At 37.4% G+C, this 22590-nt stretch overlaps 1 protein-coding gene and 1 long non-coding RNA gene across 5 annotated transcripts in view; one reads left to right on the top strand and one right to left on the bottom strand.

The window, feature by feature from the left end:
* KITLG (KIT ligand) overlaps window positions 1-11867 on the top strand; it is an 83104-nt gene extending 71237 nt beyond the window's left edge. For 2 of the 4 annotated variants that reach the window (XM_010986957.3, XM_010986955.3), the window contains 2 exons: window positions 50-126; window positions 6835-11200. In XM_010986957.3, the coding sequence (XP_010985259.1) occupies window positions 50-89 (40 nt within the window). In that variant the 3' untranslated portion in view covers window positions 90-126; window positions 6835-11200. Of the gene's footprint in view, window positions 1-49; window positions 127-6834; window positions 11201-11410 lie in introns of those variants that run through there. The other 2 variants (XM_010986956.3, XM_031463046.2) reach the window with 2 other exon arrangements.
* LOC116156446 (uncharacterized) overlaps window positions 7226-22590 on the bottom strand; it is a 159745-nt gene continuing 144380 nt past the window's right edge. Inside the window, exon 4 of the long non-coding RNA XR_004140259.2 lies at window positions 7226-7275. This is a non-coding gene — a long non-coding RNA (uncharacterized LOC116156446). The remainder of the gene's footprint in view (window positions 7276-22590) is intronic.

The raw sequence follows: 22590 nt of genomic DNA, 5'->3' as shown, positions 1-22590 counted from the left end.
CAGAAACTCTGTCTGAAAGCAAACACACATTTTTCTTGTTGTTTTTCAGTATGTTGCAGGAAAAAGAGAGAGAGTTTCAAGAAGTGTAATTGTGGCTTGTATCAACACTGTTACTTTCGTACATTGGTAAGTTTTTAGAGTTTAAGTTAAAAGATTTAACAAGAATGATACAGCATGGTAGATGCCAAAATTTATTGTCTTTTCTCAAGCTGATGTTAGCATGTCAGCTGAAGCTGTTACATAACTGAATTGTGCATTCTCAAGTTTTGAAAGGCAAGCAGTGTTAGTCCTGATTAGTGGATTCATCTTGTGTGAGAGAGATACAAAACATTAATAGTTGCGTGTTTACTATTTTTGAGGCCAGGAAATAAATTAGACAAGGGGAACAGAGCAAAGTAGGACTAAAATAAAATATTATTAGTAGAGGAAGAGTAAATAAAACCAATTTCAGTTAGATGTGAGTACTATAACATGACAAGAAAAGTATCTCATGTGTTAAATGCTGAAACAAGTGAAATCCAAAAATATTTCCCTGCTATTTTAAAGAAAAGGAGAAAAGGTCAGAATCCTTTATAGTCAGGAAAAGGAAATTATCAAGGTAGTGCCACCTGCCACATGACTGGTAATAGTTGGGCCTCATCACAGTCCAGAGCCTAGGACACACTGAATATAAACCAGGGACAAACACCTGCTCTGACCGTGTGGGTTCATGGAGGGCCTGGGGAGAAAGGAGACTTGGAAAACAGGACCAGAGATGCTGATGTTTCTGTCTCTGCTGTCTACTCTCTCAGCTCCCAAGCTGCAGGCACAGGGCAGGGAGCACCCTGAATGGCACTAACCTCATCCAGCATCATTCATGCTCTTCCCATTTTCACTTCTGCCAGCTGGCTGTTAATTCTGTTCTGCCCATGGAACCCCGAGAGCATTCTTTGCAGTGGGGTTTGTGTGAGTGTGCTCTCATGTTCCCAAATCTTCAGTTCCTCCCTGCACTCTCTTGTGGTCAGAGGATCACGCACATTCCTAGATTATTACAGACACAGTCTACGGGGAGCTTCGCCTTTTACTTACAAGTCACTGTCCTTTCAGCTTTCCTGCCTGTCCCAGATTTAGAGATTTCTCTCTAGATTGAACCTTCCCCAGGGAAACTGGGTCACAGAGTCTCTTATGTCCTGCAGGAACTTTTATCAAATGTCATTTTTCAACAACCCAAAATAACACGATATAATAATAATGATGCCACATGTGTCTCTAACACGTTAGCCCTGCTGCTGTGCGGACTTCTTTCTTCATTTGTGCCTTTAATCCTGCCCTTAATTTGATCGCCACGTCCAGAGCATGAATAGCACCGTCACTTTTTCCTGCTCACATCCCGGCTGTCTCTAGGCTCATGTTTTTTGTCAAGTACTGTAAATAAATACACCCTCCCCTTGACCCTTTCTTATTTTTAGGCACAGTATTCCCCAAACTGAGATCGTTATTTCTGGAAACATATTTCTCTGCCATTCAATCCCAGTGCAAAGCTACTGCTTCTTCCCCATCTGCCATTTCAGTTCCCTTAAGCCAGACCTCCACTAACCACACAGTAAATGGTTAACTGAACCTGAAAGGCTCAAGTAATGTCCTCTGTCACTTGCTTTTGGATGACATTGCTGGGATCCTGTTTTGGCACATAGGTCCTGTGGTGTTTAATTGTGACATTTGTTCAGTGACATTTGGAGAGTGGATTATAATGGTAAAGCCCAGGGCACTTGTCTTGGAGGACAGAAGATGGCATTTTAAAGCAACTGCAGTCAAGCACCTTACACATATATCTGCTAGTCAGGGAGCATTCAAGGACAGGAACTCTGGTTCTCAGCTGTGTCTCCTCACAAGCACCTCACTTGTTGCCTAAGTGTTGTCGGTATTCAATGTATGTCTATTGAACAAGTGACTGAGTGATTGAATGAATAAATCCCATATGGAAATATAAGCAAGTGGTAAGGAGGATAGTTCTTTTGAAGTGGCCTTTTTTAAGGTCCTTTTTGTTTTACAAGACAAGTATGTTCTAGAGATCTGCTGTCGAGTGTTACGCTTAGAGTTTAAAAAAAAAGCTATATTGTGTACTTAAAAATGTGTGAAGAGGGTAGATAGGGTAAGTCTTGTGTTAAGTATTCTTACTGTAATAAAATAAGATGTTTTTAAAACAATCTTTAAAAAAGTGAAATAGGCTTTATTTTTCTCTTATATATCTTGTATGTCTGTGTTTAATTTGCTGATTTTGGTCAACAGGACAGCAGAGTGTGTACAGCAAAGGGAAATACAGTCATATTAAAAGTGATTAACTTATTTTTCTTAAAATATAAAGTATTACTCATGCAATTAAATGAATGAAATAAGTCAGGTTAGAGCAGCCCCAGATTATTTAGAAATCACTCATCACACATCCTTGAGGAGTTCATGTGAAATGGGTGACCCTACCCGTCATCTCTGTGAAACTCTCTTGAAGCTCAGCTCAGAAACCGCCACCTCCAAACAGCTGACTTCCCTAACAAAAGTAATCCCTCTTTGATGGCCCTCTAATCATATTTTACATTCTGTTTCCTACAACACTAGTATGTGAGTGGGACATCACAGTTACAGAGGCATTGTGTGTCCTCTTCTAAACCATAAGCTTTTAGAGGCCAGGATTGGCTTCTGAATTCCATTTTGGAATCCCACCAAAGTATCATATAGTTTACGATTTCTGGCAAGGATGTCTCCCTGAAATGGAAGCTTCGTGAACTAAGACAAATCAGGACAAATGCTAAAGATACTAGAATAGAAAGCATGTGTAATACGGAGTTCTCCAAAGTATAACTGGAAAATGAAGAGGAGGGTTTGATACTTTAAGTACAAGGAAGGGATGTTGATAATAAATCAGACACAAAAGAAGTTGCTTCTAAGAGAAAATACACTGAAGCTGTGTTTAACATCAAACATGAACGTATCTCTGCAAAAAGTAAAGATTTTAGTCAACTAGCCAATGACAAGCATGCATATGTGGCATCCCACAGGAATTTTTCACTTACCCGGCTGTGTGCAGCACAGTTTAAGAGAAAGAAAGAAAACACAGTAGCCACAGCAAAATGTTGCTCTTCATTCTTTCCACAAATAGGACTCCCAGCAGGTTCTAGTAGGTGCATTGTTGGTGCAAAACTTAATATAACCCAGTTCTGTCCTCAGATTGCTTGTAACCTACAAAAGGAGATAAGACCTATGCAAAATAACCTATTTTAGACAAAAGGAGCTTTTGGTTAAAAAGTAACAAAAGGAGCTGACAGAGAAATGCAATAAGGAGTCAAAGGCAAGGCCACTGCATATGGCTGTACAGGATGTGCCCTCAACATAGCTCTAGATAATAGCACGGAAGATCCCTTAGAATAGTACCATGTACGCACATATGCAGTTGTCTTACTTGATGGGGAAGAGAAATCAATAGAAAGGCTTCTTTGTGCAGGTGATAGAGATGGCAGTTATACTGAGCTGAATCTTGGATGATTGGTAAAATTTTATATGCAATAGGGGAGGGGTAATCCAGATACTGCAAATGGCATAAACTAAATCAGGGAACCAAAAGCATAGACTGTATTCAAGTGTTTGTACAATTAGACTAGGGGAGGTCACACATAAAGCTAAGAAAGGATGGGAGTCAGTTTGAAACAGGGTCTGAATTTCCACATACAGGGCTTACACTCTATTGAGTGATACAAGGAGCTGTTGGAGGGTCTAGAGAAGATGTGAATAATATGGTCAAAGCAGAGGTGTAGGAAAGTAATCAGACACTGGTGTGGCCAGACGGATGGGAGTGGTGAACTGCAGTCAGGGAGTCCACTTAGGAGGCCAGTCTTCCAAACAGATTCGAGAGTCACGACCTGAACTAGGGTCAGGGCCGTGGAAACAGGGAAGCATGGATCACTTTGGAGCCTTTGCAGTAAAAGAATCAACAGGTCCTAGGTACCGAGGGTACATGAGGCTCGACATCGCAGGCAGCACTCAGGGATGATTTGGAGTCTGTGGGACTAACCAGTTGACAGTGTCTTTGGAAGAAAATGGGAGAAGGAGCTGTTAGTAAATATTGACCAGTGGCCAGATATGTTGGACTGGAACTTCAGAGAACAGTCAGGGTTGGAAATCATAGATTTGGGATTTGGGAGTCATCTGCCAAGAATTTTAATTGAGACCTTGAGAGAAGGACTACATAATCAGGGAAAAGGCCCAGCTTGGTTGCCGGTAAATAGCATGAGTTTGCAGATACTCAGCAGTGTTTATGGACTCACCCCAGCGTGGAAATTGTAGAAGGTAATTCTTATTATAATTAGGCTGGTGGAGAGATTCGAAAAGAAACCTCGAAGTTTCCAGTAGATCTAAGACAGAAGAAAGTAGATCCTAGAATTGAACTAGAGATGAGCTGAAGTTACACTTAGGCATTTATCATGCACGACTTGGGGAACGGTTGATTACCAAATGGCAAGATCTGGGACTCTTTACCATATTTCCTAAGAATTTCTGGAGCTTTGAAGGGTTTGTTTTGGCGCTCTCTTCCTAGAGATAAATTGTGATACAGAGGATCAGAAGGGATTTAGACTTGGGTTCAAACTCTGGCTCTGCAGCTTAGCTAACTGTATGTTCCTGGATGGGTCAGTTGTCTTTTAACCCCTGGTTTTTCAAATACAATGAGGGCAGAATACTCACCCTGCTTGTTTCATGGGGTGGTTGTAAGAATCTAGGGTATCATTATAAAAATTGTAGTTTTGTTCTGTGGGAAAACAGTTGTCAGCTTTTAAGTTTATTTTCTTCGCTAAATGACCCAAAGACAAAATCAGAATAACTTTCTAAATCCTGCTCCTCTAAGCTTAAGTTTAAAATTGCAAATTATTCATAGCTTTTAAAATATATATGTATATATTGCTCTTTTGTGATTCCCTTCTGCTTTTTTAACCAAGTTTATTTTAAAAATATTTACTATGTAATTTGAATTTCTGATGTTTTCTCTTAATGTCTCTTAATTTTTCCTTCAGGATTTAATTCTGCTTTCCTAGACACAGGTTTTCTATTTTCTTGAGTTCTCCATTTGGTACACTGTCATGTAATATGGTTCTTTGTGTATTATTACATTTTATATATTTACATTTTTAGTACACTACATTTAGTATATTACATTTAGAGTATACACATTTAGTATACTACATTTAGAGATTACATACACTTAGTATATATTACAGTAATATCCATTTAATATTACTAGAAAAAATGCTGTACTTACCACTCATACTATACAATTTTATATATAGCCTTTGTAATCTCAAACATTTTAAAACCAGCAATCTGCTATTCTGGGATTGATAAATAAAGACAAAAATAGAGAAAGAGTAATGGATAGGAAAGAAAAGAAATGCAAAATACATATTTATTTAGGGGCTGGGATTGAAGATAGCATGAAGGTAATTTTTATAATTTAAAAAAAACAACTTCACCTGAAAGTTGAGAAAGCTGTGTCCACCGCTCAGTGGTTTAGCGCCAGCTTTGAAAAACTAAACCTAAGTCTGGCTTTCATGCTTCAACAAGTACAATGAGCTGTACTGAGGCCAAGTGAACTTCCCCAGAGGCTTTGTCAGGATGTGGTGCCAGGGTTTCTGTCTTTCTTTCTTTGGCTGACAGCATGGAATGAGATCTTGCTGCTGCTACTTCCTCAGTTGGGAGAAGTAATTGCTAGAACCTGACTGGGCAGTCAAGAGACCGGAGCTGCTCAGTGGCTCGGAGGCTGTCATCTGTGGATGGCCTCCGCTCAGCTTCTCCACCTGCCCCAGATATCTCTTTCATGCTACTCCCTCAATCCCCACTTCTCTACTCTCCACAGTGCCACTGTTCTTCAAACCCTCTCCCCTCACCACCTGTCTACATCCTTTTCATAGCCTTGTTAGGGAAATTGAAGATTGATAACCCTCTTACCACAAATGGAGATAACTGTGGTGTGCCTGGGGGAGGCAGGTGTGGAAGCCACAGGGTATTCATTCATCCATTCTATGTTCAAGAACTATTTCTTGAGTACAGGTGTCCCCCTCCAGCACTATGTGAAAGTAGAGCATTCCTAGGAAACCCTTCCTAAACCAAAATGGCTTAAAGCAAAGAAGCAATGACTTGAGGACACATCCTGCTAATGGATGCACAAAATAAATCGAGAGACAGCACAGAAGCTCACAGACTCTGTTCAAAGCTACAGCGGCAGCTTGATGCTGAGATGCTGAGTGTCGGGGAAAGGAGCTTGGCGGTGCCACTCCCACTGCTGGGGGGTGGGTGTGCTACCTCTGGAGGCTTACTGCAAAACAAACACTGAATGCTATTTCATAAAAGCAAAAATCCTCTTTGGATTACTTTCATTTGCTGAAAACAAGCACTAATGCAGGTCCTTCATAAAAGCCAAGTGGTGTAAACAGAACTTTGGAAAAGCAGGGGATACCCGTGTCTACTTTGTGCCAGGCTCTGTTCTAGGTACAGACACCTTTCACTGGTGGAGTACAGCAGTGAAAAAGATAGGCAAATTTCTGTGTCCTCAGGGAGCTCACATTCTACTGGGAGAAGACAGTAGCAGTAAGATCATTTCAGATAATCTAAAACGTTGCCAGGGAGAATAGAGAGTGACTGACTGATCACTGCATCTAGGAGAACACTGGTCAAGTTCTTCTAGGCTGTGCAAGTGAAGTATGCATAGTAAGCCTATGTTATTCACTCTGTCGTCATATGAATTCAGCTACTGAGAATGAAAAGAAGGCAGGAAACAGAAATACGCTATAATCTCTTTTCTCCTTTCCTCTATAGGCGGGTAACAGTTCATGTTTGCTTCATAAATGAAGCACCTTTAAACAAATTCATATTCTGTCTGGAGTGACAGACCGCATCTTTATCTGTTCTTGCTACCCATGACTCTGTACCGATGATTCAGAAATTGGAGCAAAATATTTTACTGTGAAACTGGCACTGAATTAATCATCTGTAAAGAAGAACTTCCATGGAGCAGAACTCTATTTTTAAGGACCTGGGGGACTTGTGGTCTCAATTAGAACTTGCAAGTGACCTTGGGAGAGAAAGCACGAGTCCCAGACTGCACGCACCATTTTGCATGCCTCCAGAAACGTCTCATCGCTGAAAAACCACATAGCTTGATTTGACAGTTACAACCTGCAGTTCATAGTTATCTTGGTCCATGCCAGTAGATTACAGCCTGGATAGTGGGGGTTATTTTTTTTTTATCAAAGGGATCTAGAAAAAAAAAAAAAAAAAACAAGAACTTAGTAGCATCAGCCACTGTTCATTTAGAAAGCAGTGGGGACAAAGTGTGGGTGTAGGTGCCATATCAGCCTTAGAGCTGCTGATGGATGAATGATATGGATCTGAGCTTGGTCTCTTCCTGACACAAAGCATGCTCACCCACATCCCACTAGATGGATGGACATGGTTGGCTGATTCTGTCCCTGCAGGGAGCCAGGACTGAATTACAACAGGGAAGCCTTTGCAGAGGAGAGATTCCAAAAGCGTCATCACATGAAGAAGCTACGGACACCGACCAGCAGGACAGTCTGCCGAGGGGGACATCTGGCACCCCTCGTGAAGTCAGCCTTTTCCCTTGACCACTATAGAGTGTATAAATCGTGCTTGCAAAATATACTACAAAATGTTTATATTCTAAAACTATTACAGAGTTATGTATGTAAAGGGACTTAGGAGAAACTGCTGAATATACGGGGGTCCCGTTTTTGATTTCTGCTGTGGGAGAAAGTAAAAATAACTTATGATATTTAGTATCTAAGGTTAGAAAACCACACCCACACACTATGGGTGCTGAAAACTAGGTGACTTGGCTTTTACAAAAATGCAAGGAATCAGGAAACCAGTTATTTATCGTATAATCACCACTATCTGTTTAAAGGATCCATTTATTTAAAATCAGGCACTCTGTATTCATTATGGTTTATGAATTAAAAATAAAAACAGAGCTTTATGTAGTTATGCATGTCAGTTTGCTATTAAAATGTGTGACAGCATTTTTGTCATATTGAGTGAACTTGGCAGGAATTCCCAAGATGGACATTGTGCTTTTAAACCAGAACTTAGAAGACATAAAGTGAATTTCCCTTGCCAATTTTTTTTTTTATATAGAAGGAACATCTGATAAGATCAAAGAATGATCTCTCATGGTTTATTTTGATGAGGATTCTTTTAATTGATCATGAACATACATATAAAAGAATCCAAAGCTTTCTATTTCTAACTTAATCCTTGTGATAACATCATTGCCATTTATTACTGCCATCAGATGACCATTTTCAATACAATGATACAAAAGAGCAGGAAAAACTATTACCTTTCTTTAATTTCAAAAGCCCAAGAATTTCTAGTATAGTTGGGTTTTATCTTAAGCTCAAAGCTAATCCAAATACAACTCCAGTAAGTGGCCTTTGCTCTTTTTTTTAACCAAAGAGCCCAGATGATTTCCACAACCCCTTTCTTCTCTAAAGTGCTGTGGTTCCTCAAACAAACATTAGTCATTTATCTAAGCTACAAGCCAGGCAGATGCTTTGAGAAGCTGTATTAACTTGTTCAGGCCCTCAAATATACCATGGTACAATGATTATATCTAATAAAACCAGAGATCAATTTAATTGCTGGACAGACCTTTCTCTATGTGATGTTGTTTTGAGGAAAATAGGTATAGGTTCATATGAGTATGTGTGTAGGTCATGTGTAGGTTGAGAAGATTGATACTTCTCATTCTAATAGTTTGATTTATTTCACCAGTGGTTTTGATTTTCTTAGGTATGTGAAGAAGCTGCTTAATGAGCTTGAGAGTACAATAAATGTGCTTTTGCTCTCAAAGCTAGTAGCTGGGTTTTAACACTCAAGGACATGGTCCTAATCAATAGAGCTAAGTAAACAAATTCAGCAAGTTATGAAATCTGGCGTGGTAGCTGAGGGGAGATGGATTCTACCTAATTAGCTGTATGGGTTCATTGAGAGTTGTGTGGATGACCAAGTTTTTAAACACTAAAATTAAATAAACTACACAAACAACAGAAAAATGCTGAAAATTATTTTGGATGTTAGCCGCTTGGGAATTAACAGTCATATCTGCTTTGAGATTAAAAATATATACATGTATCTTTGCTTTATTTTATCCACTATGCATTCTGAATATCCTTCATAAATCATGGAAAGCTTACAACTGACATCGTAAACCGTGAAGTCAATTTTTACATTGGTGCCATGTATCTGATAATTCTCTTTTGTAATGTTTCTAATGTCTTTTAAAATGATCTCAGAAGCCTGCAGATTCTAAATTATACTAAAAGCTTTGCACCTCTTTGGGAGAACCCAAGTCTATAAAGAAACTGGCTCTGTGATAAACAGTGCGTGCCCAGTGATAGAGAAATGTTGCTGGATTTTGTATTATAATCTAATGTTCTTACCACACTGCTACTTCTTAGTGAGTCAGAGACAAGTTGACTTTTTTCAATACGTTAACAGAATGAGTACCCTGTTCTCTTTGAAAAGGATGAAGTCCGTGGAAAATGAAAATGTGTGCTAAGTATGTCCATGATGAAATGTTTGCTTTTAGCAAGAATTAAAGTACTTTGGAGAAACTTAGTGGCATATTTTGGTACTCAAATTCAAATGAAGTTTTAAATTAACAGAAAAATTCATTCAGAATTCATGGATATTTCTTAATGCCTTTCTGCAGCTAAATTTTGGTTTCAAAATGTAATTTCAGTATGGGGCCTTTGGCCATTCCCTATCTATTCTAGTTTAACTAAGAAAGAAATTTTTCAGAAAGGCAGTTTGACATAGTAGGATGGATGTTGGGGGAAACGTCAGGAGCCTCCAGTCTGCCCTTAGCTGATACTGGTAAATCACTGCTCTTCTTTAGATCTCAGTGTTTTTATTTCTCTGTATGGTGAAGTCAGAGGTCATACCTTAGGTGTGAGGGAAACCTACTGGTATGTGACTGACAAAGATTTTAAAATAGAGCTGAAAGTATCCCTTACAAAATGCCCAACTCTGATCTCTGTGAAGAAGCCTAAAAAGTCTGTGGTTCTTATTTGTTATGTAAATAGGGTCTATTAGCAGAAGTGAAATTCAGTCTCCTGTAAGGTGAATTGGGTAACCATTTACACAAGAGATGGCTTTTTTCCTTTGCTGAAATAAACATTTTTGGATCACCTCTGAAGAATGAAAACCAGGAGTGCATTTTGCCTAGGAAAATTTGCTATGCGTGTAATGTTTGGAAGTGTACCAAATTAAGCATTTAAATGCTCTCATTTTATTAAAAGCCCAAAGCAGAAATGTAAGATGTTCATAAAGTTTTTAAGTGCCAAAAGACAATTTTGAATGGAAATGGGTAGACCATAAATTACGTTTTAAAATTGGAACATGAGATAAGAATTTTAAAGAAAGCCAGCTTGTCTTTGAAACAATATTATTTGGAAATTGGCATTGAAAGATAAGCATTCACATTGAAATTCCACCCAGTTCATTTGTGGTGTTTGATCACATAATTTATGATGTTGCTGGAAACGCCTTTGTTTGTAAAGAAAAAATAATGGTACTTTTGTTTCCTAACAAGGTATTGTTTTAGAAATAATCCACATTAAAATGGATATTCATGATCCTAAAATGATTCCTAAGCATTGTAAATTTATAACTGCCATCTCCCATTACATCCTTTTTATGTTGTTTTTAAAAATAAAATTGTTTAAAAAACATAGTAGTTTCAGTTACTTGATTTCTGAGCTGTAAGACTCACTAAATAAAAGTTTCCAATCAGAATATCCTATTCTCTTATATTCTAAGGATTAATGTGTGATTATAGTGTCCACTTGCCACTATTGTCAAATCAATGGACTTAAAGTATTCAGACATTTAGATGAATGCACAGATATATTGCTAGTTCAGTCCTAGATTGGAGTTTGCATATTGTCATGTATGTCAACACTATTCTAAATAGTTTTATTATGACTGAAGTTTAATTAAATAGAAAAGTTTGTAAAATGTGATGTGTATGTGTATGTACTGTATGTGTACTTTTTAAAATAGGTATATGTCCCGATCCTTTTTTATACAGGTTTGAATTTGAAATTACATTATATATACATATACTTTATTGTTCTAAATAAAGAATTTTATGCACTCATAAAATTTGCCCTGTCATTTGCTAACATGTTGAGCATTTACAAGCTAAAATCAAGGAAACATCATTAATCATGATTTTATTGTAATATGGACACAAGGAGATAAGAAATCACTTTAGTTCAGTAAGTATTGGTTTAAGTAATCAAGGAAATAGATAAGGTAATCAAGGAAGACAGAGTCAAATTAACGCAATGTTTGATCTATAACTTAGGGAGAAGATAGGAAAACCACTGTAGTCTGCATGAAGCCACGGTGAAGTAACTGCCTAAGGACAACACTGAGGTCCGGCTAATGTGCTTGGGGCATGCAAGAAGGAGAAACGGACAGGCTAGGGAGGATCCTGGAGGAGTTGGCATTTGGGCTAAGACTTAAAAGGATGAGGCAGATCTTGACCAAGGAGGAGAATTATGCCCAGCCTGAGCAGTGTTTTCCAAAGCAAGAAATCGTAAACATTTCTCAGCTGATTCCATCAAATCAAACCATTGTGTCTTGAGAAAGTAATGCATAAAGAGACGCACAGTGAGATGAGGCCAGAGCCTTGAATACCACAGCAAGGAAGGCAGACATTACTCTCACGGCCATAGGGAGCCACTGCCTGTTTCTAAGAAGAATGGAATGGAACGGCAAGATCGAACACCATTACAGCTTATATGACTTAGGTAATAAATCATCATCCTGTTTAACCCCTGGTTGGTTTTGACTCTTGAGCCCACACCCTCCAGCTCTATGGCACCACACTTACTCACCCACCATTTCTTTTCCGTTTCTTTGCTGATTCTCCCTCCTCTGCTCACGCTTTGTATCGCAAACTTCCACCAACAGAAGCCTAGATGACGATAACCCCATAACTGATCACACTCTCCCACTATTTAGGCCCTTTTTCAATCAGTTCCTCACATAAGAGTAATACGGACATCTAATAATATTTTTCTCTGGTTAAAACACTTAAATGGTTTCTCATTAGTTTCACAATAAAACCCAAACTCCTCAACATGGTTCACAAGGCCCTTCTCCACTCATCTCATAATTTTGAGGGTGGAGGGACAGTTGCTAATTATTTGTTTTCCCTTTTAAGCTATAAACAGCCTGAAAGCTAGGACCATGAATACTTGTATCACTGCATCCCCCCAGTTTAATACAAACAGTAATGTATGGAACAAAATTTGATCTGAATAGATGTTCAATAAGTTAAAAGTTATTTTCTAAAACTTTTTTATTATGGACAATTTAAAAAATACACAAAAGCAGAATAGTGCAATGAACCTCCATGTAACCATAACCTAGCTTCAATCTTAGTCAGCTCCTAAATGATCTTATTTGTCTCCTACCTTTATCCCTTATCCACTCCCCCTTTCATATTATTTTTAAGCTAATATCTATAAATATTTGATCTGTAAATATATGTGTATCTCTAAACTGTAAGTTTTAAAACATAACCACACTACCCTTGTCACACCTAAGAAAAACTAACAATTGTTCCGTAATATCAAAGACCCCGTAAGTATTCACACGTTGTCTAACTGCATTACACATTGTAATGTACTAAAACGGGGTATAAAATAAAGGTGAACGTCTCCCTTCAACATCAAAGTTAGTTCCTCTAGAGGAAAACTCTTACTTCTCGTTAACCCTCAGAAAAACTGTGTGTATACATATTTACGCAGCACTATTCTCTAATCTTACCCTTTTCTATTAGAAGAATGTGTAGCACTCTGCATCAGCCCAAATAAACCAGGAAATTATGGATGGACACTGAGATTGTAATGTAAGGTGTGCCCTTTGGGATTTCAGTCCATAACTGGCAAAATCCAATGCACTTTCAGAACTTCTTCAAAATTTAAATGAGGCTCTTCCGAGGGTGTTTCTGCCTCTTCGGGGCCCTCTCAGTCGGTAGCTGTGTTTCCTCCATAACTGACACTAGGTTTGGAAGTGGGTTCTCTGCTCCTTATTGCTGCTTCTGGACCATTCTTTTCTTTTCCATAAACCCTCCCAGATTTGAATCTCATGTTTTCAGATTACAGACCTACTGCCACTTGCTGCTTTCCTGTACTAACTTCCAGGTTCTTTCCCCTCATTTCCTGATGGTGTTAGCACCTAGTTCACTACCACTCATTCATTTGTACTCCTGTCTTAATTCTCAGGAATTTGATATACACATAGACGATCTTTTCAACATCATGTCCTTTCAGATCTTTGAAATGTCTCTCCAGTGAGCCAGTCCTCAACACTACCCTAGCCATTTAGTCTAATTGTCATCCTGTAGGCTTTGTCATTGCCATTAACAGCAACCCATTCATATCTCAATTCCATGTATCCCAGCTCTCATCACCACTTTGCATCTTCCCCATTTACTCCTCTATGGATTTAATTCCAGCAATCCTTTGATCCACAGGGCCTGTCAACCTATTGAGTCTACCATTTTCTGTCAATCTTTAATATCCCCTCTTCTCTCCTTACACAAGTCAAAATTCATATCCAGCACTATCATTCTCTTGCATACACCTTTTTCTCCCTTGATCCCTCTCATTTCCTAATATTGCCTTGGTAAACAATGTCCCTTCTCAAACCCAGTTCTCCATCCACTCTGTCTGTATTTATTTGGCTAAACATGGCTGGAGTACAATACACCATCATGCCTGCTGGTTTCTCTATAAATCCCTTCCCATGAACTTCAAGTGGGTCCTAATGCTGCTCAGCAATTATACTCTATTTGCCTAATCTAGTCACTTTTCCATTCTCATAGCTTAATAGTTCATATAATTATTTTCTCTCCCAAACCATGTACCTCATTCCCTATTCTCACTCTTAGCAACCTTGGTTACTAGTTGACCTTGAAAACTGAAAAAATAAAAGAGAACTTCCAAAGACTCCTAACACCTGGCAGCTGATTTTCTGCGAAGGTGAAGAGGTTAAACTTTTGGTCCTCACTTATATAGGTCTTTTATAAGTTGTAGGAGGGGGCCTAGCAATGTATTCACATAGAAATGTATTTTTATAAAATTTGCTGTCACTTCCACTTATCTTTAAGGTATTACTTGGTGTTCTGGTGTGGCCATGGCTTCCAGTGGGAGTGATCACTGTGCCAGTTCACCTGGGCATCATGACCCAAAGGTGTAGGGTCAGAGGCTACATCAAGATGCCCTGGTGAATGTGACCCGTGGACTTGCCGCCAGAAGTCTGGGTGATGGAGGAGAAACAAGGTTTAAAATCGAGTCAGAAGCTAGTTAATGGAAAATCTCACAGTCATCACAGTCACCTGTGTAAACTGATTATCGTGGAAGACTCAGGTTTCATTAATGCCTCGTCAAAACAGTAGACTTCCTCAACCAGAAAATACTCAGTAACGTAGGGTACACATTTATAAAGAAACCATACTTTTTTTTTTCTCCTAATGGCGAAGAAACACAATCGAATTTAACAAAACTGCCATGTTTCTAGAACCAGAAAACCTGTATGTGAGGTCACGTGTTTTAGCTTTCTCAACACATTGATCTTAAGAAGTGCACCGCATTGTACATCCACCATGACAGTCTCATACAGAATTGTTTCACTGCCCTCAAAATCCCTTGTGCTTTACAGATTCAGTGATCCTCCCCTCCCCCATACTTCTGGAAACCACTGATTTTTAATTGTCTTTATAGTTTTTACTTTTTCCAGAATGTCATAGAATTGAAATCCTATAATAGAAATGAAATCCTATGTATGTAGTCTTTTCAGATTGGCTTCTTTCATTTAGCAATGTGTATTTAAGATCCATCTATGTCTTTCATGGCTTGATAGCTCATTTCTTTTTATCACTGAATAATATTTCATTGTATGGATAGAGCATGGTTGATTTATCCATTCACCTATTAAGGACATCTTATCTGTTTTCAATTTTCAGTGATTATGAATAAAGCTGTCAAAAACATCCAATTTTTTGTGGACATAAGTTTTCAAACAATTGGGTAAATACTTAGAAGGGTAATTACTGGACTATATGGTAAGACTGTTTAGGTTTGTAAGAAAATGCAAACTGTCTTCTAACATGGCTGTACTATTTAGCATTCCCAGCAGCTATAGAGTGAGAGGTCCTGCTGGCTGGCAATTGTTATTGTCAGTTGTTGTTTTTTTTTTTTAATTTTAGCTATTCTAATAGGTAGGTAATAATATATCATTATTGTTTTAATTTGCAGTTCCCTGATGACAAGAGAGCATCTTTTCATATGCTTATTTGCCATCTGTATATCTTCTTTGCTCAGAAGTCTTTTCAAATCTTTTGTCCATTATTTTTAAATTGGACTGTTTTCTTATTGTTGAATTTTAAGAGTTCTTTGCATATTTTAGATACAAGATGTCTATTAGAAATCTATTTTGCACATATTTTCTATCAGTCTGTGGCTTGTCTTTTCATTCTCTTAACAGTGTCTTTTGCAGAGCAGCTGCAAGGATTTCTTTTTTAATGCATGTAAGAACATAGGGTATGTATCCTGCTCAATTCATTTCTGTAATCTCATCAGAGTAAAAGCAGTTTACATCGTACCTAAAATTGCTGATTATTTTGGTATTTTGCAACTGTAATATCTTTTTCTTTTCAGAGTCCTCTTGTTGACAGAGTATTTTAAACACATGCAAACTTGGACTTTCTAACATGTTTTTGTGTAACAAGATGGTCTTCCCAGTATAAGGCTGTTGGGACATAATGATATTTTAAAGACTTCTAACATATATTTTTAAAGACTTCAAAACAAAAAGTCAAAACACATAAGAGGAACAAATTGATAAAATTTGGACACATCATTTAACTCCAGTTTGGAAAGATATTTTGGAAAGGTTCAAAAAAACAATTGAGAAATTAAAACTCCTGATTCAAACATGTTAAATAGATATAAAGAATTCTTATCCATCATCTTTGTATTTATTTATTAAAGAACTGAAAATTACTTAAATAAAAAATAAAAATATGAACCAAGGTCAATAAAGATGATTGAGGAAATAAATCTAAATGACTCTATGACATTAAGGAGCAAACTGTAAAATAAATTGTATCATATCAAAAAAATATAAATATGGTACTTATCTCAGAAATGGAAAGGTATCATGAATATAATTATGTGTATCTTTGCTTATATTTAAAATATGGAATGCTAAATCAGAAACAAAGTAAAGAATTACCTACGGAGAAAGAAGATAACTGTCTCCTATGGAAGAGAAAAGCAAGCAGCTAAACTTCTCTGAATGTTTGGTAGATTAGTCTTGAGAACAATGTTTGGGTCCTAATTCTTACAATTTAACTAGAAAACATTTATGAAGCAATTCAAGAATATTGCTCTTTTTTTTTTTTTTTGGATATGAACAGTGATTTTAGTACCTATTTGTCTGTAAATAACCCCTAATAATTCTAATTCCAAGATGAACTCACTCAAACGTGGTATTTATGTTGGGTCATAAAGACGCTCTAGGATTTTAATCTCAGGGGAAAGGAAATCATGTATATAATTAAACATTTTCATGTACTAGTCATATAATGTAAAATATCTGCCATTTCAAATATTTTAAAATGTGTCAGCATAACGCTCACTCTAAAAGCTTTCAGAATATAATGTAACTTTAAAGAATACTGTTCAAAAATAACTCACTCACTATTCCTAACTTTTTATATGTTTGATGGTGAAAACTACTGTAACATAAATTATCTTCCTCTACTCTTCAGGAGCAGTTATTTTTTAATGGAAAACTGGGTCCTGCCATGCTTAACTCTGTACTGGAAGGCTTTATTCGGTGGGAGAAAACAGGAGGAGAAGGAAGCACTTGTTTGTAGCCGGTAATACTTTCAAGGACAGCTTTACATTCTAAACCATGATGTCATTAAATGATTCACTTCAGAGGTAGAAAGCAAAGTTTTCTAAGACAAGTAGATACATTTATTAATTTTATAAAAATGAATTTTGCAATCTATACAATAGTAGTTCAAAGTTCATATATCTCAATTCTATGTGCTGTAGAGTTTACTGAAATATCGAGTCAAACGTGTTTGTTTTTTCACTGAACTATTCATTCATTTTGGAATGTAAGTATATTCAAAAGCTTATTTTAAAGTGCCATGGTTCTGTACTTCTCACAGAGCAAAAGCCAAAGTTCTTTAATGGCCTCTGTGACTTGCCTTTTGACTTCTGTTTGACCTTACCTCCTACCACTTTGCTTTTGGCTCACTCTGCTACTGCTTCACTGAACTCCTTGGATGTTCTAAGCACACTCCAATCTGGGGGCTTTGGCACTGGCTGTGCCCTTGGCTTGGAACATTCTTCCTTCAGGTATCCATCCCAGTGGCTCCCTCTCTCATCTCTTCAAGGCTTTGCTCAAATGTCACCTTCTCAGGGAAGCCCAAACTCTGCACCCTATTTCCAACAGCAACCTGCCCCCTTTCTACTCCCAGAACTCAGACCAACTGAGTGTGTTCTGAATTTTTTTTTCCGTAGCCCTTATCACCCTCTAACACAGAGGCTCCCAAACTTTATGAGTTCATGGTGCCCTTGTTCTCTCCATTTTTTCCACAGTACCTCTGGCCAAAAGAAATACCTAACAATTCCATTTATTAAATTGTTAAGTCCAAACAACTTAAGCATTTATGTTCTAATAATTTAATAACCATCTGAAAAAGCAATATGCATCATTAAAATAGTATTTACAGCTCATTCTTCATTATGATTACTTACTAAAGGGATGTGAGTGTTGGTTGGACCTTGAATGGCTTTTCAACATTTGGAATCCTAATGGACACCACCACCCTCATTTCCTGATGCTCACTGGTTTTTGTAAAGCGTCTGCTTATTATTACGGCAACCACTGAAAAGCTGGCCCTGAAAAGATGTGATGTCACTGAAAGAAATTTGGCATGATCTAATGAAATTTGGACCTACCTCATCTAATAATGTGTATACTATCTAATAGATGTTGCTCTTTCCCTTGAAAATTTAGAAAACCTGCATTTTCTCTGTAATTTTGCTGCAGGACTTCAGGATGCCTCGGTATACAGTTTGGGAACCATGGCTCCGACATAGCATATAATTATTTATTAGGTATTTCATTGAGTGTCTTTTCCACTGCATCCCTCATGATAGAATGCACTCAAGAACTAGACTCTGTGCCTATGTTGTTCTCTGGTAAATTCTAAGCACTGTGAAAAATTCTGGCATAGGTAGCTTTTCAGCACACATTTGTGGCATAAATAATTATTGGTCATTTATGTTTCTTTGTCTGTGAACCTTTTATTTATATCTTTGCCAGATTTTCATTCAGGTCTTACCTTTTTATTGGTTTGTGAATATTTTTGCATACAGGAAATCAGCCTTTGCTTATTATATTTGCTCAGCAAGTATTTTTCTCAGATTGTCTTTTGACATTTTATGATACTTTTTGCTGCAGAGATACTTTAAATTTTTATAGAGTCAATTCTGCCATTTTCTTTTCTTTATGGCCTATAGGCGATATTTTATGTTTAAACAGATTTTGTCCATTTCATGATCCTAAATAAATTTTTTAAAAAGGTCTCTAATTTTTTCTAATTTACTATCATTATTTATATATTTTTATTAGATATTATTATATATATATTTTATTAGAGCTCTAAGAGATCGAGCTTGAACTTCATCCAAATGGCTAGCCAGCTGTCTCTACACTGCCTATTAAATAATTGATTTTTCCCCACTGCTTTGAAATAACAGCTTTGCCACACACTAAATCCCCATGTGTATTTTGGCTCTATTTCTAGAACTGTCAATTCAATTTTAGCTGTCATTTTGTTCCTTCTCAAGCACTAACCTCATTGACTTACTGTGATCTTGAAAACTGTTTTTAGTTTTGTTTCACAAATGAATGGATTTTTAATTTGGGAGGCATAAAATATTACCCTTTGAAACTATCCCTTAAGAGTTAATTCTAACAAAACAACTTGGCAAGAATTAGAAATCACAATTCAAAGAGGACCTAAACAAAAGTTCTCCAGGAGACTTCTTTTTTATCCATTCAACTGTTTATCACAGTTCCGGATATACTGGGGGCACATAGAATTTCAATAAAACAAATAACCTTCTAACACTGGAAAGAGGGCAGCATGAATGAACTTCTTATACATGAAGTACAGTAAAGACGAGTAATGACTGGATTTTTCTGTACACGACCAGCAACCTAGTCATCCTGTCGTGGTCTTTTAAACACAAGGACAGTGATGCCATGAATTCTGTCTTGTTCTCAGTGAACACTCCAAAATCTCACAATACACAATTAGAACCACAAAGCAAAATGTTGGTAATCTCTTATTTTTAATACTTATAAATGGACTTTGCTCATATCAATGTATTTGATAAGAAGCACCACTTTTAAAGCATGAAATATAATAACTAAAGAGCATAATTATCCTCTAAAGACTCAAAACTTTTATGCATCTACTTGAATTCAAAGGAGACATCCATATTTGCATATACATGTGAAAGAAATTTAAGGTAGTTTTTGGTAATTTGATATAAATAGACATTCAAAATGTTAAGACTGGCTGAAAAAGATTTCAAGAATTTCAGCACCCAGCCCAGGTGCTCTCACAAGTAATTCTATTTCCTTTTTGCCTGTCGCTCTACACAAATATATTAGAAGCAGACAAGACCCAAAAATACAGATTAGAGAGGGTTTTTTATTTCCTTCATACATATGGGAGACATGGGCTCTTGGTCAACAACAAATACAAAGCAATTTTCTTCACTCTTGGTAATGTAACATGCTTTTTTGAGCTAATGGAAAAATATTCCTTGGAAACCAACCACAACCATCCCTCTTACTTATAACTAGTAACAAACAGACACAATGTGTAATAGTACAAGTGCATCAGTTAAAGTAAAGGGTCTAAGAACAGAAAGGCATTATGTACAGTTTTTCATCAAATTTAAATAACTACATCCCAAGCACCCATTTTTTTTTAGCCCCTGATTTCAGAAGATTCTTGTGTGTAACCACTTAGTCTGTGGCATGAGACAGTTTTAGACTAATTAACAGTATTATGTGTATGATTTTATTCCTAAAGTTATCATTGAAATGTCTGAGACATTTATATCAGTGAAAATATAATTCTGAAAGCACAGTCAGGTAGAAGCATTCCCAGCTTCTATAGAAAAATGGACAAAGCTGGGATGTTTCCTGTGCCAATTAGCAGTTTCACTGAGCAAGAAGGAAGTGTGTCTAAAGATGCCTGAATGAGAACCCAGCAAGCTCAGTATTTGAATGAGAACAACCCAGCAAGCTTTCTCGGGCTTTTGGCACCACAGAGGACACAGTAAAGAGTTCCCAGGAAGGTCACCCGATTTCAATGAGCCAGAGGGATTAGGTGGGAGGGAAAGCAGTTGTGTGGCTTGTTCCCTTCAGCACACGTCCAGGGAGGACATTGGCCAATGCCTGGCACCATAGGGCTAATAAATATTTTCTAGCTCAGCTTGTGAATACAGCTTTTCAAAACACCGGACAAATGAAGTGCAAAGGAGTAAGTTCAGTAAAACCTATGAACTGTATGAAAATTCAATGAAGTTATAAATTTGTACTTGGAAGTCACACACACGCCTCAAACATATAATTTGATTCAGATTCAGGGGATAAGTTTTTTTTAACTATGGGATGCTTAGCTGATGATGTGTCTATGCTGTTACTCAGCCATTTGGGAAATGACTAACTTTTCAATGTTTTAGCAATACTTCCATTTTAATGGAGACATAAAGCATTATAGTAGAGTTGGTGTCATTTTAGATGTTTAACTGACACACTTGATTAAGTTAGGACTCTGTCCTTCCTTAGATCTTAATTCATTTAAAAATCTAGGGACAAACTATTCTTTTTTTATTTTTAAACCGTACCCTGTATTTATTTACCTATGTGCAAGTTTAACTTCTTTTTTTCTCTTTATACACTCTACTGCCTTTTATCAATTTAGTGTTGCTTGTCTACGAAATTAAGTTTAATGTAATCATTCAGATTGCGCTTGGCACATTCACTTTTCTTACGCCTGATGAAGAGAATAAAACTAATTCAACAAATATATGATATCCCATTAAGTCTCTCAAACCCTTGCAAGTCAGAAGGATATTAAGATAAACGAGTTGCAGCTTTTTCAATCAAAAGGGGAAGAGATACCAGAGATAAGCAAACAATTAATAATCACATAGTGTGATAAATGTTTCCCAAAGTCTATTCTCAAACCATCAACCAGAACAAGCCCTTAGAAGAAGAGGTCAGATCCTACCCCTTCTCTGCCCAAGCTGTCTTATTGAGAGCCAGTGGTGTACAAGGTCCGGTATGATCTGGTCCCCATTTTTAATTTGACTTCCCTCTTCTACTACTCACCCTCTCTCACTTCTGTCCCAGCACACTGGCATACTTGCCTTTCAAAGGCACACTGACATTGAACCTGATACACATGCTCCTGACTTATCTTTCTCCCAGATATCCACCTACTTCCTTACCTCTTTTAAATCTTCCAATTCCACCTTTTTAGTGAGACCTTCCCTGACCACCCTATTTTACAGTCTCTCCCCAGCACTTGCTATCTTTTTCCAAGATTTATTTATTTCCATAAGAATTTATATCCCTCCACATGGTACATTTTGTTGGTGATTAGTTTCTGTCTTGCCCTCCAGAATATAAGCTCTATGAGGGCTGAGGTTTTTGTCAACTTGCTAATTTCTGTGTTTCTAGTGCCCATAAAAGAATCAGATACATACAAAATGCTCAATAAATGCATGTGTTGAATAAATGTCTACTTGAAGTAAGAACTAGGTGAAATGGGAGAGAGAATAAAAGCCTAAATGATTGTTGCTCATGGGATAAAGAAGGCTTTATAGAGGTTGTAACAATTTAGTTTGTCTTTAAAAGAAGAGTACATATTTTCCAGTTATAGAAATGGGGGGAGGAGAGCCTCCTAATCATGGAGAACAGTATATTAGGATGCTTTGAACAGCTAGTGATAGAAAACCTGACTCAGAAGGGTCTAGTCAACGACAAGTTACACTGACTCATTAACTGAAGGTCCTGAAGTCATGCAGTCACCATGACTGGCTTCATGCAGGGGCTCGAGCACTCTTTCTCTGTGATACCTCATCTTAGGCCAAGTGGCTTTGTCCTCAGGCTGGCTTCCCTCATCAGGCCAAAACAGCTGTAATGGTTCCAAGATTCAAACCCTCACACTACAGTACCAGAAGGAAAGGAGACAGTGCTCAGAAAAATGGTACCCTTCCCTCTCAGATCTCAAGCCTATTCTTAAACTAGTCACTTTGCTATGGATACACCATAGACTAACTGATTTACACTTGGTTTATATGACTCAATCACAATGACAAGTGGATATGCATTACTATGTTTGGATTAAAGTAATCACAG

The sequence above is a fragment of the Camelus dromedarius genome, chromosome 11, assembly GCF_036321535.1.
Source record: "Camelus dromedarius isolate mCamDro1 chromosome 11, mCamDro1.pat, whole genome shotgun sequence".
NCBI lineage: Eukaryota > Metazoa > Chordata > Mammalia > Artiodactyla > Camelidae > Camelus > Camelus dromedarius.
This window is presented reverse-complemented; position numbering and strand designations above follow the sequence as displayed.